The sequence below is a fragment of the Poecilia reticulata genome, linkage group LG19 (assembly GCF_000633615.1).
Source record: "Poecilia reticulata strain Guanapo linkage group LG19, Guppy_female_1.0+MT, whole genome shotgun sequence".
In the NCBI taxonomy this organism is placed as follows: Eukaryota; Metazoa; Chordata; class Actinopteri; order Cyprinodontiformes; family Poeciliidae; genus Poecilia; species Poecilia reticulata.
This window is the reverse complement of record NC_024349.1, coordinates 17,954,483-17,970,032: the sequence shown is the minus strand read 5'-3', so window position 1 is coordinate 17,970,032 and position 15,550 is coordinate 17,954,483. Positions and strand designations below refer to the sequence as shown.

Here is a 15,550-nt window from a genome sequence, read left to right as displayed (position 1 = left end):
TCATCTTTATAGTTGGATATACGTCTGGGCTTTGACTAGACCACACTAACCCATAACTATGCTTTGATTTAAAGTACTCAGTGGTAGCTCTTGTTGGATTGTGTTGTTGCTTTTATTCCACGATTCCCCTGTGTTTACACATAGTTTCATACATTTGTCAATCAAGAGTTTCAATATGTCTGCTGTTGCTCCCACCATTTTTTACTCCCTGTAGCACTAGTCTTCCTCCAAACATAACGTTTTACTGGTGAGCCCTAAACTTACATCTTTATCTCCCCAGAACCTTTTCGCATGCGGATATTACTCCAAAACCTAACCCGGATGTATTTTTATCCACCTTATCTCTTGCTACTGTTGCTACTGTCTCTTCTTTGCAGCGCTTGTGCAGCGCCCCCAGCTGGTCAGGGCTATTAAATGAAAAATCAATCAAGGCGTGTAGGCCGTCCTGAGAGATCAAGGTTCGAGCAAAGCATCTGGAAACAGCTTGCAGCCTGAACGCAGCAGAAGTTTCCCGGGCGGCTCGGCTCAGTCTGCAGGATCTCCAGCTCTCTCGGCCCGCGGAAGGTTCGGAGGTTTCGTGCGTCTGTGCGCGGTGAGCTATCTGCAGCTGCACACCATGGTGATCCCCACCGCTGGGTTTTGTTCCCAGTTCCTTCGGAGGACCGCTGCTTTCTCCGCTCCTCTGAGGGTTTTCCGAACACCGTGGACACGTCAGCCAGGATTACCTGCTGCTGCAGCTCGGTGAGGACAACCAGAACCAGGGTTTTGTTTACAGCTTAAAATAAGAGCTCATGTGCAGAAAGCAGGGAAATTAGTTTGTTGTCATATTTGTTTACTTTCTTCTTAAGTAATATTGCGTCGGAACTTTGCGGCTGCTGAAGTAGACCTCTGCTTTGGGATCGGATAAACAGTCTTCCTACATATTGTGCAACTTTTAAAAATAGTATAAATAAAATCTACTGCAAGCGAGAAAGACGGGGCGGAGACGAGTCGACCTCAAAAAAAAAAAAAAAAATCCCCCCGGAAAAGGATAAAAAACGCATCTATCCAACTGTTTTAGTTACAAGCTGCAGCGTCGGTTCTTATTTTACTAAACTGGATCCTCCTGGTTATGAATTCATGTTCATACAGCACCTCTCCCGCCAAGCGTTCCCCACAGTCTGAAAAACAAAACATTTTACATGTAACATGTCAGTAACATTAAGAAGTGAAAAGTCTTGGTCGAATTGCGATTAATGTTGTTTTTTTAATCTATAGAAATAAAATAAGGTCCTCCTATATCAGCGCTTCATCTCTTTTACCCAAGAGTGACATGTTTCACTCTTTGTGATGATTCTACGTAAAGTACGAGTTTCACTTTCTGAAGTGATTGAAAAAAGATATTAAACTTTTTTCACAATGTTACTTTGAAAGACTCACCTGTACATCAACTGAATTTCAAAGGAACTAAATTTAAATGACCAGGACCCAAAACTGTCAGGAAGCATAAACGGATACTAAATTGTAACTTTTATAAAAACTCCAGTACCAAGTTTTCTTCTTTTGAGTTCCCCAGTGTTTAAAAAGACACATTGTTTAGCTGCAGATTTCCTCTTTCTTCGTGATTGAACTGCTCCAGTTTTAAAACTCTTGTCTCTCGAAGACACTAAAAAAATAAGGCTTCCATGTAAAAAAAAAAACAAAAAAAAAAGTTCAGCAAGCTCTTCATGTTTGGTCAAACATACAAAACTAATGGCTGTGACATTTCCTCACAGTAGACCACATTACAAGTGATGCCTTTAAATTGGCTGCACAGTGGCCCAGTTGGTAGCACTGTTGCCTTGATGTCAGGCCAGTCTGATCATTGAACCAACTTTTGGTACTTTTTACAGTGTAGGCCGGTCCCAAGTCCTGCTAGACAACGATATCAGCCATAAGTCTTGCCAGCAGAAGGAAACATAAAGTGCTCCGATTTTTCCTGGTAGACGACTGTTTTGACGGTGGACTTCAGAGAAAACACAGAGGAGCAGCACTTTCTTTCTACCACACTTTTTCCTTACACTCAACTTTCCATAATTATGTTTGAAGAAAACCCTCTTTGGCCAACCAGCTTCTCCAATCATCAGTCTTCCTCCATGGTCGTGCCTTATTAACCTAAAGTGAAAGACGACTTGGAGGCTCAGGAAACTTTTGCAGCTACTTTGAGTCAATTAGCTGATTAGAGTATGACATCAAGAGTTTCTAAAAATCATTTTTGAGACACTTTTCACTTTTATATGCAAGCTATAATGGTCAAAATTACAAGAAATAAAGGGTTGACGTGTTCCACTCTTTGTGATGATTCCACGTAAAGTACGAGTTTCACTTTCTGAAGTGATTGAAAAAAGATATTAAACTTTTTTCACAATGTTAATTTGAACAGACTCACCTGTACATCAACTGAATTTCAAAGGAACTAAATTTAAATGACCAGGACCCAAAACTGTCAGGAAGCATAAACAGAAATTAAATTCTAACATTTATAAAAACTGCAGCACCAAGTTTTCTTCATTTGAGTTGTAGTTTTACATTGAAATCTTTAATGTTTGCTACTCTCCGACTTCCTTCTGTGGAATCTGTTTATCTACTGTTTAATCTGCCTTGTTCACCTAGAATCAGGTCCAACTGGACTTTGATGTTGACCTTTCACCCACATTTTTCGCAGGCTTTTAACTAAGCTGAAGATAATTGTTCTAGTTTCTTGTCTGTCTGCTGAATCAATCGCTGGGAACAACAAGTGTCACTTAAAATCAGCTGAAAGTTGCAGAGACAGCAGGAATGTCTCTTACTTCCTCCAGGCGTGCAGGAAGCAGGGCCTCCTGAAGTTTGTGTCACATCTCAGGGTCAATGAGTTGGATGGTTTTTTAAAAAATATTTTCTATCTATTCCCTGAAACAGTGTTGGGCTTTTATATTTCTATTGTTGGAGCTCTAATGAGGTTTAAGTTTCAAATTAATGGTGGGAGTAGAATAAATCCCATTAGAGGCTTTCAACTCGGTTAGCAGAACATCCTGTTATTGAACCTCATCTTTAATCATTACAGAGGTTTTTCTGTCTAGGGTTTGTTTTCATTTCAATAAAATTTCAATTGTTTTTCAGGTGTTACTGAAAGCTCACTAATCTTTAACACAATAATTGACACAATAATTTTTCCTTTTTTTTTAAAAAAAAGGAAAGAGATGAGATGATAACTGAAAGTGGTTATTTGCATTAGCTGTATATGTATATTATCTGTACATTGTGATATAAAAAGATTGTTAACAATAAATACAGTAGTTGGCACTAAAAGTTGAGAAAAGACAAAAAAAATGAAAACGTATAAAGTTTCCAGTCACAAAGGTCTGAGTTTAAGGAACGATGAGGAGTTTAGTGGCCAGGATGTGATGCTGGACTGTTTGTCATATAAATGTTTCTTTAGCAAAAATGTAAAAGTTTCTTTCACATTTGACTTAATTCTTGGTGAGTTTCTAGTACTTTTTTATTTTTTATTTTATCGTTTTATTGTGTGTTCATCATTACAAACCTAACCTTTGACCAAAGGTCAAAGTTTGACAAACTTTGAGATTTTACCAAAGGAAATGTCAAAGTTTCAGAAATTTTATGTGTTGGTTCTGATTAAGGAGACCTGAGTTGATGATTCCTGTCCAGATGTTGGGGACATCAGGGCAGGTAGTCCAGGTTCAAGCAATGATTAATTGCAGACTACTCTAACATCCAGATCTTAATTACATACCTTAGAATAACATCGAATGAGATAAAGACATGTACTATTTACTATTTATTTCCTGCCTTAAATATCTACATCACTGATGCATACCGTAATGCATGGTATGACGTAGTTGTTGGTCATTCTAAGTAGATTCTCTACTGATACACTTCATTGTCTGGACTCTGTTCAGAACAATATGGACTGAAGGCGCCATCTTCTCTCCGTGCCTGCTGGTGTGTGGGGGCAGAGACAGATAAGCCGGACAGTTATCTGTCCAGTCTGACCGGGTTGGTTGTGTTTATCTAAACCACTGACTCGCCTCCTTTTAGACTTCACTCATCTGCGCCTGCTGCATCACACAGATTAAGTATTTCACTATCAGGGTCCAAAATGTCTAAGCATCTTCTGCCTCTTGTCTCCGGCTCAGGAGCATCCATGTGGACTCTCCCCCTGTCGTCCCCACTCTCACCACCAGCTACGTTCACGGCACGTCGTCCACGGCGCTGCTCCACGACACGGTGGCAGAGGCCCTGCAGAAGTCCGTGGAGCGCTGGCCCGACAGGGAGGCCATGGCGTTTCTGCAAGACGGAGTCCGCAAAACCTACGCAGAGTTTCAACAAGATGTGAGTATCTCCAACAAATGTCCTTGTTTCTAACACATCCAAAGATGCTAAACGTACTACAGGAAGACACTGGATGTTTGTAGAAACGCTTATCTAGGTAATGGCAACTTTGTTCCTTGTGTCAACTCAGTATGAAAAAATACTTATTTTAAAGTGGCAGTGTTATGTGTTTTTCAGGCATATAGTGACATTTTATTGCACAATCAAGTAACTATGTCACCTTCAGTTGTTTTATGTCTAAAATAACTTAAAAAAATGTGACTTGGTAATTAAATTCTTTAAAATTGGGCCTCTGTCTCTTTAGAGACTCCTGCTCTTTCTGAAACTCCTCCTTCAGGAAGTCATCACAACATGGCGCCTCTGTTAACCGTTTAACAACATTTTTACCAGCGCTTCATTGAGAAGTAGCTCGCATAATGAGCTCAGCTGAGCTGCAGATCCACCAGGTGTTTGCTAATTGCTGCTGGCTAGTCAGAAGGAGCTGAGTGGGGGAGAGCCGCTCTGTGAGGCGGAAGCTCGGAAGATTCAAGTATTTCTCAAACATACATTAAGAATCAGAGCAACGAGGAATGTTTTTGATGAAATAATAACATTATATCATGACGTAAAACTCAACACTGCTTCTTTAAGTGCAACAGAGGAATGAATTAACCCTATCTGTAAGTAAATAGAAGGTTCTTTAGAGAAGTTTTAGCTGACCTTTTAAGGAAGCCTCTGAGTTCGCTGATCTCAGAAACAGAGGAGGGAAATTCCAAAGTCTTGGAGCCACAGAAAAAAAAAGCTCTGTCTCCTTTAACTTTGAGTTTTGGATTGGGGAAAATTAGCAGGCTTTGCTCACAAAGCCCTGATGGGGGTGCAGGGATGTAGTGATTCAGAGATGTAAGCCGGTGTCTGTCCATGTAGCGCTCTCCAGGGAAAAACAAGGATCCTGAAATGCATTCAATAATCAAACCAATGAAGCGGCCTTAGCAATGAAGTCGGATAGAAATTACATCTCATGACGAAAAATAATAAGTTCAGGAATATTTCTGAAGTAGTAGACCCAAAATTAAACCCAAAATTTTGCATAATTCTCAAGTGTAAAATCTGATTTGAAGGTTTTGTTTTTAACTGAAGACTTAACCAAACAACCGACAGCCCAAAGGATCTGCTTTATCTTTACAGTTGTGTACCTCCATTTTTTTTCTCCATTTAATTGAAAACTTTCAGTCGTCTAGTTTTCAGTTGGATCCGGGAATTTTTGTAAAATCTGCAATTTCTGTTATTTATTTGGAGGAACTGAAATCTACAGCTGGATACATACAGTGTTCAAGAGAAACAGGACGACATGGTGAACTGCGGTCAAAAGCAACAGAATAGAAATAATCTCCTAAATTAGCAGCCGTCAGAACGTGTCTAGACTTTGATCAGCGTGTGGCTCAGTTAATGTCAAACAAGGAACATCCTTTTGTAGAATGTTCCTTTTTGGAACACCCTGCAGACCTATGGAACTTGATCTTTTAATAAAGTTAAATCTTTAACTTTATTGTTTTCAAATAGTTGTGAAAATGTTTGAACCCTGACTCAAGGTTTCTAAGCCACATGCTGCTTTATTAGTCTGAATGTATTATAAAAACAGAAGCTTAAATTCAGTTCAAAGACTGAAACTCATGTATTATCTGAATTAATTACACCCATGTTGATATATCTCTTACATATTTCTTTTAACATTAAAAATCAGTATCGATGCAGTGTGTAATGAAGGAGACCGGCCAGGTTGAGCTCATTTTTGTGCCTCTGCAGGTGGACCGGGCTGCTGCAGGACTTCTGGCTCTTGGGCTCAAGAAAGGAGACCGACTCGGCATGTGGGGGCCGAACACTTACGAATGGATCCTGTTCCAGTTTGCAACCGCTAAAGCTGGGATTATTCAGGTAAATCCAGGCTGCGGAGGGAAACAAAAACCGACCATTCTAATCACCAACATGTTTCTCATCAACACAAGCGTCTGTGATTCTACAGCTGTGTAGCTTGGAGCTCTGCAGGATGTAAACACTTGTTCTGTGTAAACATTCAAAAACATTCAGACTAAGAAACAGCTGCAACTGCACATTGCATGAAACGACAAAAGTGATTCTTTTTTTGCGCCAAATGCGTTGAGAAAGTCCAGAGCTTATTATTATTTTTTGTCAAGTTACGACCAAAAACCTCAAAGGATTGGGACAAGCACAAAGCAGTGCATAAAATCGGAAAACCATTCAGTTATTTTTTCAACAACGCCTCATTTTTCATACATACAGATTTGTTGAGTGTTGAACGAATAGCTCCAACAGAAAGCTATAGCTTCTCCAAAGTTATTAATTAGAGGAGCCTTTGGTTGCTCCTCTAATTAATGCTCTCCCATGTAGTGATGGTACTGAAAAACTAATGAACTAAATCACATCTTCAGTTATCCTTATTCTCTCCAGGTGTCTGTAAACCCAGCATACCAACAGATGGAAGTGGAGTACGCCCTACAGAAGGTGAGTGATTTAATTTTATTTCAACCCAGATTAATAATCCTGCGTTGGACCTACAGAAATGGGATTCCTTTGAGATGAATACCGTTTTTGTCTCCTTGCAGGTTGGCTGTCAAGCCATTGTGTGCCCTACAGAGTTTAAGACTCAGAAATACTGCAACATGCTGAAGAAGATCTGTTCTGAAATCGAGTCGTCCAGCCCAGGAGACATCAAGAGCGCCAGGTACGAGCCGGCGTTCACACATTTAGTCTCCAACCCTCACATTTCAACAGTTTGTTCTCTTTCTTTCTAATCTTACATAAATTGAGAACCAGTTTTTCAGGGTTTGCCTGTAGTCTGATAAAAGGTTTATTAAAGGCTTATTTCTGCACAGTTTCACAGGAATTACTCTTATTTTACCACAATCTCATTGAGATTTGCAATCTTTTTTTTTTTTTTTTACCATGGTGTTCTGATCAAGAGAGGCCGTGATACACAGTTTCAGAAAAATACTGGAATAAAAGATAGTGGTTAACTGACATCAGTGTGGTTTAAAATAAAATGTGTCTGTGACTGATCAACACTACTTCAGTCTCATTCAACACTAGCTCTGCAGAGACTGTGTATAAATTTTCTTTAAAATACATCCATAATTTCAACTTCTTCAATTTCAATTTGGCCTTCAGCCAGAGCACGTTGAGATCTGCTTGATATTTTTTTTTTTTACCACTAGCACTTCAGAAAGACATAATTTTTCTAAATGTGAATTTTCAGTGAGAGGAAGTTGCAGCATTTGTATATTTATTTATGCTTAAATCGTTTGTTTTAACCTTTGAGACCATGCTACTATTGAGTGCCCACCTTCCAACCTCTGTTATGCGGTGATGACGCAATAAATCGTCTTGTGTGGCTTTTGAAATTGGGGTCCAAACCGTCAGGTCACCCTGTTCAAAACGTCCTGGAGGTATCCTGAGCAATATGTTCAAACTTTGCTGCAAAACATCAGTGAAAAATGTGAATTTCTTCCTTGGTCACAACGTTTAAGGTCTCGCATAAGCTAAATATTCTTCTCAACTCATCTCGTGTTGTACTTTATTTGATGAGCCGTAAGCTGTGGTTTCTACACTACAGAGAGCACAAAGATGGTTTTGTGTCAAATTGAGCACATGCTATGTCTTTGGTGGGAAATGAGTAAATATTGTGACGCGTAGATATTAGTTTAGGGCTAATCTGCCTCCTCTGTGGTAAGACTTGAAGTTACTGTAGAGACTTTTATTCAAGACTGCAAACAACGTCTGCAATAAAAGGCGGTTCAACATGTCTAAATGTAGGCCACACTTTTCAGATTTTTATTAAAAAAAAAAATCATACAACCATTCATCATTTTCCTTCCACTTTGTGTTCATCTATTACGTAAAATCCCAATCCACTACGCACATGAAGATTTTTAGTTATGTGAAAAATCTGTAGAGGTTTGAAGACATTTCCAAAGAACTGTAGATCAATGCGTCATGAAATACTGATTCATTCTGGTTCTTTACGTAAAATCGTTTGGCTGTCAAAGTTCACATAGTCACGAGTTGACTAATTTTTTTTTTTTTCTGCTCAGACTTTGTAATGATTGCTCTTCTACATCTATTTGGGTGTTAAAGGTTCACTCAGCCTGTGCTTCAGGTCTAAGTTTATTTTTAGCCCAGTTAGTCCTATCAAAGTGACCTGCAAACATTCTGCAGTACACAACCTCCTGTGTTATCTTTGATAGTTCAGTAATCACTGAAGGGGACCGATTATGCTGTAATCTGTCCGGGTTATCAGCACATTCACTGTAAGAACACCCAGCGACCTCTGTGGTGACTCTTACAGTTGTCAAACCTTCAAAACTCAACATATGGAGAATCCAGAAGAACAGAGAACCTCCTCCTTATGGAGCGCTGCCCTTTGACCTCGTACATAAGGTTTTGATTTGTTCAACACCCCCTCACAGCTGCACACTCATAGGACACACACTGAGCAGATGGTCAACATATGTTTCTACATAATGTTGAAAGTTAATGTAGGGCTTGATCTGTTTCAGCTGCTTGCTTGCTCTGTGGGTTCTACTTATTTTCTCTAGCCTGTTATGAATCAAAATATGTTTTTTTTTTCTGCTTCGTATTTAACACCATCTAAACACGAATGCAGTCCAGTGTAGGAAAATATCCCCCTGGGGATGAATTGTCTTGGTAACGTTCCCTCAGAGAGGAGATCTGGTAGAGTCCTAAAAGCATTAGGGAAAATGACTTAAAAGCTTCCCTTACAGCCGCTTTTATAAATATATAAACACAGGATAAGTCTGCCCTTGATTCTTTGCAATCACAACATTCAGGATAACACTTAGCAGTTTTTCTTGTTTGTTTTGTTTATAGAAATCTCCAGAAGCAGCGACTAATTATGAGCGAAGGTCCTACAGCAAAACTATAACGTAATAAAAAGACTGGGATTGTAACATTTGGCATCAAAAGGATCCCAAATACACAACAAAACTGATTTAAAATGGATAAATCAGACTGATATCAAGATATCCCTGACCTCAACCTTATTAAAAATGAGTGCACTGTTCAGATTCTTCCAAGGAAACAACTAGCTAGGAAAAGAGGTCAAATATTCAGCCACAATATTTGATGAAGCTTGTTGAATATAAAAATGTGGATGATGTGAAACTAAGCAAGGAATTTTTAACCTAAATTTTAGTGGTGGTGTTTGTGTACATTTATACCTGGATGTATAATTTTGATCAAGCAAACTTAAAAGGCTGACATTATTATGAAATTATAAATGGAATAAATTACCTTTTCCAACAATACTGTAATTTATTAGATGCACATGTTGGTTTTAAAAGCAGTTTGTTGTCGGCGTGCTGGGAAACTTTGCTGTTCACAAAAGCACTTTAGCATACGGTCTTTTGGTGGCACCGTCCTTTTAGGAAAGGAATTATTGGCACAACATTGAAAATAATCATCAAAAAGTAGAACTGGTAAGCAAATAAAATGCTCTCAAGCATTTGTCACACCTTTCAGTCTGTTCAGTATCTGCCGTTTTCACCTTAAAACTTCAAACTCCTTCACCGAAAGTGTTTCAGGAATCCCAAACGTTTTAAAATGCAACCGCACCGTTTGTGTTTGTTCGGTTTCCCCCTCGTCAGACTCCCAGAGCTTCGCTCCGTGATCCTCCTGGACAGCAGGCAGCCGGGAATGTTTCACTTTGACGACGTGATGCAGGCGGGAGACAGCCGCCATGCGAAGCAGCTGCAGGATCTGCAGAAGAAGCTCTCCTTTGACGACCCGATAAACATCCAGTTCACCTCGGTAATTATCAAACTATTCCTTGTAACCGTGTGGTAGATTAGTCTATTAATGAACAAGAACACTTAAATACGTATTTTTCGGACTATAAACTGCTACTTTGCGGTTTATAGTCCACGCTTTGAACCATGTGTCTTGTAGCCCGGTGCAGCTTTTCTGAGTATTTTTCTTCAACCACCAGGGGGCTCTTTAACAGGAAGTGAATCATTGGAAGTCAAAATTAGAAATCAAAGAAGAAAGTGCTAATTTTCATTTAGAACAAGCACATGCCAGCAGCAGGCACGACGGAGAAATGTTTTCAAACTCATATGATGCAGCTTTTAAGTTGAGGGCTATTGATATGGCAGTACAGGAGGGAAATAGAGCCGCTGCACGTAAACTCAGTGTGAACAAAACCATGGCTTCTGGGAAACCGAGAGCGGTGGACAAACCAGCGGCTTATAGCCCGGTGCGGCTTATATATGTACGTTTCCAGTTTTTATTTATTTATTTTATTTTTTTGTAGTTGCGGCTTATAGTATGGTGCGCTCTATAGTCCGGAAAATACAGTATTTCACTTTCCTCATCCTGGTCCTCACATTCAAGCGAGTTCATAGGGAGCAGATTATATGAGGATTTGTCCATTGGGGAGGAAGCAGTTGGGGAGCCATTGAGCACCGTGTCTTGTAAAGAGGGACAGTGATGGTGAACCAGCCTACCTCTCCCCTCATTTAACAGAGGTGGGCCAATCAGTGACATCCCAAACAAGAGTGCAGAATCTTCTCTAATCACAATGTAGTGAAGCTCTCTTATATCAGAAAGATGCTTTAAAATTAATCATCCGCCTTGAAATATAATGAGTGAATTTTCCCTTTAATCACAAACTCTTTATTTGATCATTCCTGGCTTCAACGACTTAATGTAATTTTTTTAAATTCAGTTGCTCAAACGTCTGCTGGGTTCATGTTTCCAAGCAGTAAGGAGGCTATCAACCAATCAGAGAAATGCTTGTGTATTTTCTCTTGAACTTATAAAAGCAATAATTTGCTAATAGCATTTCTGTTTTCAGGGCACCACAGGAGCTCCGAAAGGTGCCACTCTTTCACATCACAACATCATCAACAATGCCTACTTTGTTGGGAAAAGAGTTGGGTACACCTGGAAGGTGAGAATCAGCCATCATGGGTGTAATCAGGCCAGCATTTTATAAACAGTTTTTTGTCCACAAGAATGACTCAGTTATTCCATTTTTAAACTCAACATGGAAACCAAATTAAATGCAAGTTGTCTTGGTAGACAACATTGTTGGAAAGATTACACTGCTTTTACCTGCATTTTATGCATCAGAAAATAACAGGAATGGTCAGTGTTGAGACACGGGATGTTCTCTGCCTGTTGCTCGTTGTTATCTCGTCTCCCCAGGTCCATTAATGTCGTGTGTAAAAGTGAAACCACAGAGACAACAGTCACTGTTGGCACATGTTTCATATAATATCTTCAAACTCTTATAAAACAGACATGAGCAGTTTCAATACCAAAACATCTGCTACACTCAACATTTTCTGATTAGTTTTCTACTTCTTTGGCTATAATGAACTAAAACATTTTCAAATGAATATATTATTTAAAGATTCTTAAGGATGTGATCTACTATTTAAAAAAAACTACTGACTAGATTAATTTAAATGAAATCGTGATCATTATATCTAATAAAAATGTTCTACTGATTAAGTTACATATTGATTAAACTATGAGCCTAAATCTAACCTAAATTGAGGTCTACTTAAAACAATCAGGATCAGTCTAATATTTCAACATGCGCTAAAGTTGAAGCTTGCATTAAAACTATCATAATTAAACTAATTTTTCCAACATCAGCTCTTTAGCTTTTCCTAAAATCCTTTAAATATAATTTTATGCAAACAAAAATAACCCCCAGATTCAAACTGCTTTGAAAACTAAGTCCACTCTTGTCCCTTTTAGAGGATTTAAAAGGGAAAGTGAAGGTCAGGTGTTATCAAAAACAAACACAGTATATCCACCTCTATAAGTTCAGGAGTTTATTTTTATAGAGGTTGAAACTGGTGTGGTTTAACACAATGCCATGGTGGAAAACCATTAACAATAGCATTACAAATGTAAAGTTTCAGTGTAGGAAGAGAAATGGGGTTATATCCAAATGATTTGAAGTCTGTCACAATCTGGAGTTGTAAGCGTTTAAAACGGCTATCAATGCTCGTCTGGAGGCAAAGTCCCAGTTAAGTCAGACTGAGTAATTCCCAAAGAAACGGCAAACCCAAAAGCAACCTCCACTGACCTCATTTAGCATATTAAATGTTAAATTAATATAGATTTTAAATTGGCAATGTTTCTTGCTTCCACAAACACCAACTATCCAATCCAGTAAGTGACACTAAACAAAGATCAGTATCAGGATTGGGTTATTGGCTCAACCCAGAATTGCATTTTCTTTCAAATGTGGAACCATTTAGAGGAAAATAACCAGACCTTCCAACAGTATGGATTTACTTGTGTATTTTGCATCTGCAGCCCCACACCCGTGTCTGCGTGCCGGTGCCTCTGTACCACTGCTTCGGCTCTGTTGGTGGAGGGATTGCTATGGCCGTGCATGGCCTCTCCCTGGTGTTTCCCTCGGCAGGGTACAACGGAAAGGCCAACCTCGACGCAATGCAGAGCGAGAGGTAATTCCAGAAACCACCAACTGAATTACACACAAAGTGTCGGATCTGAACCATGAATAGCATCGGTGGTCTGCTTGGATCTAATTACTTCTAACAATTGAGTAACCTGTACTGGTGGGTCGCTGTTAAATTTAGAGTTTTCTTTGGTTTTAATCCTGTTGAAATGAAAATACCTGGGAGTAATCCACCACATTTGTTCACAGGTCAGCAAACCGGTTTTTGCACGGCTCATATTTACTCAACACAGAGTAAAGTGACAGCTTGCCACACACAATCACTCTGGAAATGTACTACATTTACAAGCAATTAACAGTTTTAACAGACTAGCTGCTTGTGTTGGGTTTCAGGATTTGAAACCTTAATAATATGTAGGCTTTATTCTCTTTTGGTTTTCCTTTAGCACAGCCATTTGGATAAGAGAAATCTGGTTTCATAGATTTAAGAAAAGATTAAGAAACTTGTTCAGCTTTGTTTTGCAAGCAGGAAGTAGAGAAAAATGCAACTTCTTTAAATGTGTTTTTAACTTCTGTATTTGCCCTGTCTGTAAATCTGATACATTTTTTCTTCAGATGAAAAAAATACTTAGTTTTACAAACTTTGAGAACTGGAATATAAGTACACATAAGAAAGAAATTCACATCTTCCTAATGAATTATTTATAGTATGGTTAATGTGAAAAATGTAGCAGTAAAACTGAATTTTACTATTTTAAAACCAAGCCTGAATGTAGCTGAGATGTCATTTTAACCTTTGCTTAGCATCTTGGGTTTATTTTTTATTTCAAATTGATTTGAAGGGACAAGAAACATCTTCTTGTTAGGCTTAAAAAGAAAAGTACATTTTAAGGCCCTTTAATAGCTCATACAGAAGTCCTTTTCCTGTTAATATTTTAAGAATTAAAACTAGTAACACAAAAAAGCTTATTTAAAACTAACAAAATAAAATAAGTAAAATAAGATGGTGGATAAAAGGTTAGCGATTAGTAAACAGAGTTATCATTGTAAACACTGCAGACTTTAGATCCTGGCCTTAACTGTGAGATTTCTGCTGCCGTCATTTCCAAATCCGGACAAATATTAAGAGCTCGAAAAGATAAAATGCTGCAACTTTCATAATCAGATCAGACTTCCTATTTTCTATTGAAAGTCTTGCTCTCTCTCGCTCCTTCACAGCAACCAGAGAGTTAAACTGCAGCCGCATCTAGACATGGTGTAGAAAACATAGATTCCTTTTAATCGCTTTGAGCTTATTTAAGTCTTAAAAACCTCATAGATGCTAAAAATGGCTGCCATTCAGTTCCTTCAGTCACTGGACCCTTACCGAAAAGCTTTCTTTCTTTTTAACCACCATCTGGTTTTGTTTAATATGGTGCATTTAGCGATCTCGCCACAGGAATTTGACTTGAGCATTTAAACATATAAAAACTTCCAGACCTCCTAATTTCAGACAGAAAGGCTCAACTATTTTCCCAAGAACCTGGAGGAACAACAACCAAACTGCATATATTTCATGCACACAAAGCAGGACAATAAAACAACTAAAACTCCCATAGGATTGTGATGGGTCCAGCTTCAAAACAACTATAAAAATCATTAAGTAATTCTGAAAACATTGACTTTAAATGTAAGAAAATAAATTTAAAGTCAGCAACATTTTGCTGGTGTAATGTGAATATACCGAACAGCTTCTTTGTTGTATTTCAGCTGTTTGTGTTATTTAACACTACAGACTACAGATCTTTTCAGCAATCACAGTATTGTTGAAAAGATAATTTATTACTTTACTACTGACTGTTCTACAAAGAGTTTTAATTACATTTTGTGTCTGAAAGCAGTATTTCCTGTCTTTTGCTGTTGATCAATGCTCGCCAGTCGCCATGGCAACCCTTGCTACTTCAAATTCTGGCTTGCCATTGGTCAGGCAGGGGAACAGAGGTGGGAGGGAGGGAGCGCAGGCACACCCACTAGAAGAAAACAAACGCTTGCATTCTGTTGGCTGAGAGGTTGCCAGGCGATGGTACTTTTCTGTTCTAAGCGCGAGCAGATGATGTTTTGCAAGCGAGCAGCAGAGAGATGAGTTTTGAGCGTGAGGAGAAAGGTTTGAGAGAGTACAGTGAGTATTTGAAAGAGAGCAGAAGTTTTGAGTACAAGCATGACACGTTTTGAGAAGAAAGACATGAAGTCCTGCGTTCAAAATGAAAATGTTCTTGAATTATGGCAGGAAAATTCCCCCATAGCTGCAGCCCAATATATTTTCACACAAATACACTTCATGTTTTTATTGAAATATATTCCCTTTTAATAAACAAGCAAACAAACAAACAAACAAAAAAACATTACTTGGATAGTTCTGCATCTATGTTTCTTTCTCAAAAGGTATTTTGTTGTTTCTACTGTCAGATGCACATACATCTACGGGACTCCCACCATGTATGTTGACATGCTTAACCAGCCGGATTTGGCTAAATATGATTTGTCATCCGTAGAGGGAGGTAAGAAAAACAGGTGGATATCATTTTTGTTTCTGTTTGTCTATCAGGTTTGCATTGATTAGTTTATTCCCTTATTTTCCCTGCAGGCCTCATGGCTGGCTCTCCGTGCCCCGCAGAGCTGGTGAAGAAAGTGGTGCTTCAAATGGGCATCAAAGAATTGACGGTGAGTCCTTTTTCACAAACAATCCTTAATAAACACAAACAGGTAGCT

At 38.7% G+C, this 15,550-nt stretch overlaps 1 protein-coding gene across 1 annotated transcript in view; it reads left to right on the top strand.

Annotated features, from left to right (window-relative positions):
* The first annotated feature begins 395 nt into the window (after positions 1-395).
* acsf2 (acyl-CoA synthetase family member 2) overlaps positions 396-15,550 on the top strand; it is a 29,414-nt gene continuing 14,259 nt past the window's right edge. Inside the window, exons 1-10 of the mRNA XM_008437472.2 lie at positions 396-741; positions 4,155-4,350; positions 6,133-6,261; positions 6,796-6,849; positions 6,951-7,069; positions 10,008-10,170; positions 11,216-11,311; positions 12,697-12,848; positions 15,248-15,339; positions 15,426-15,502. Coding sequence (XP_008435694.1) covers positions 617-741; positions 4,155-4,350; positions 6,133-6,261; positions 6,796-6,849; positions 6,951-7,069; positions 10,008-10,170; positions 11,216-11,311; positions 12,697-12,848; positions 15,248-15,339; positions 15,426-15,502 — 1,203 coding nt within the window. The 5' untranslated portion in view covers positions 396-616. The remainder of the gene's footprint in view (positions 742-4,154; positions 4,351-6,132; positions 6,262-6,795; positions 6,850-6,950; positions 7,070-10,007; positions 10,171-11,215; positions 11,312-12,696; positions 12,849-15,247; positions 15,340-15,425; positions 15,503-15,550) is intronic.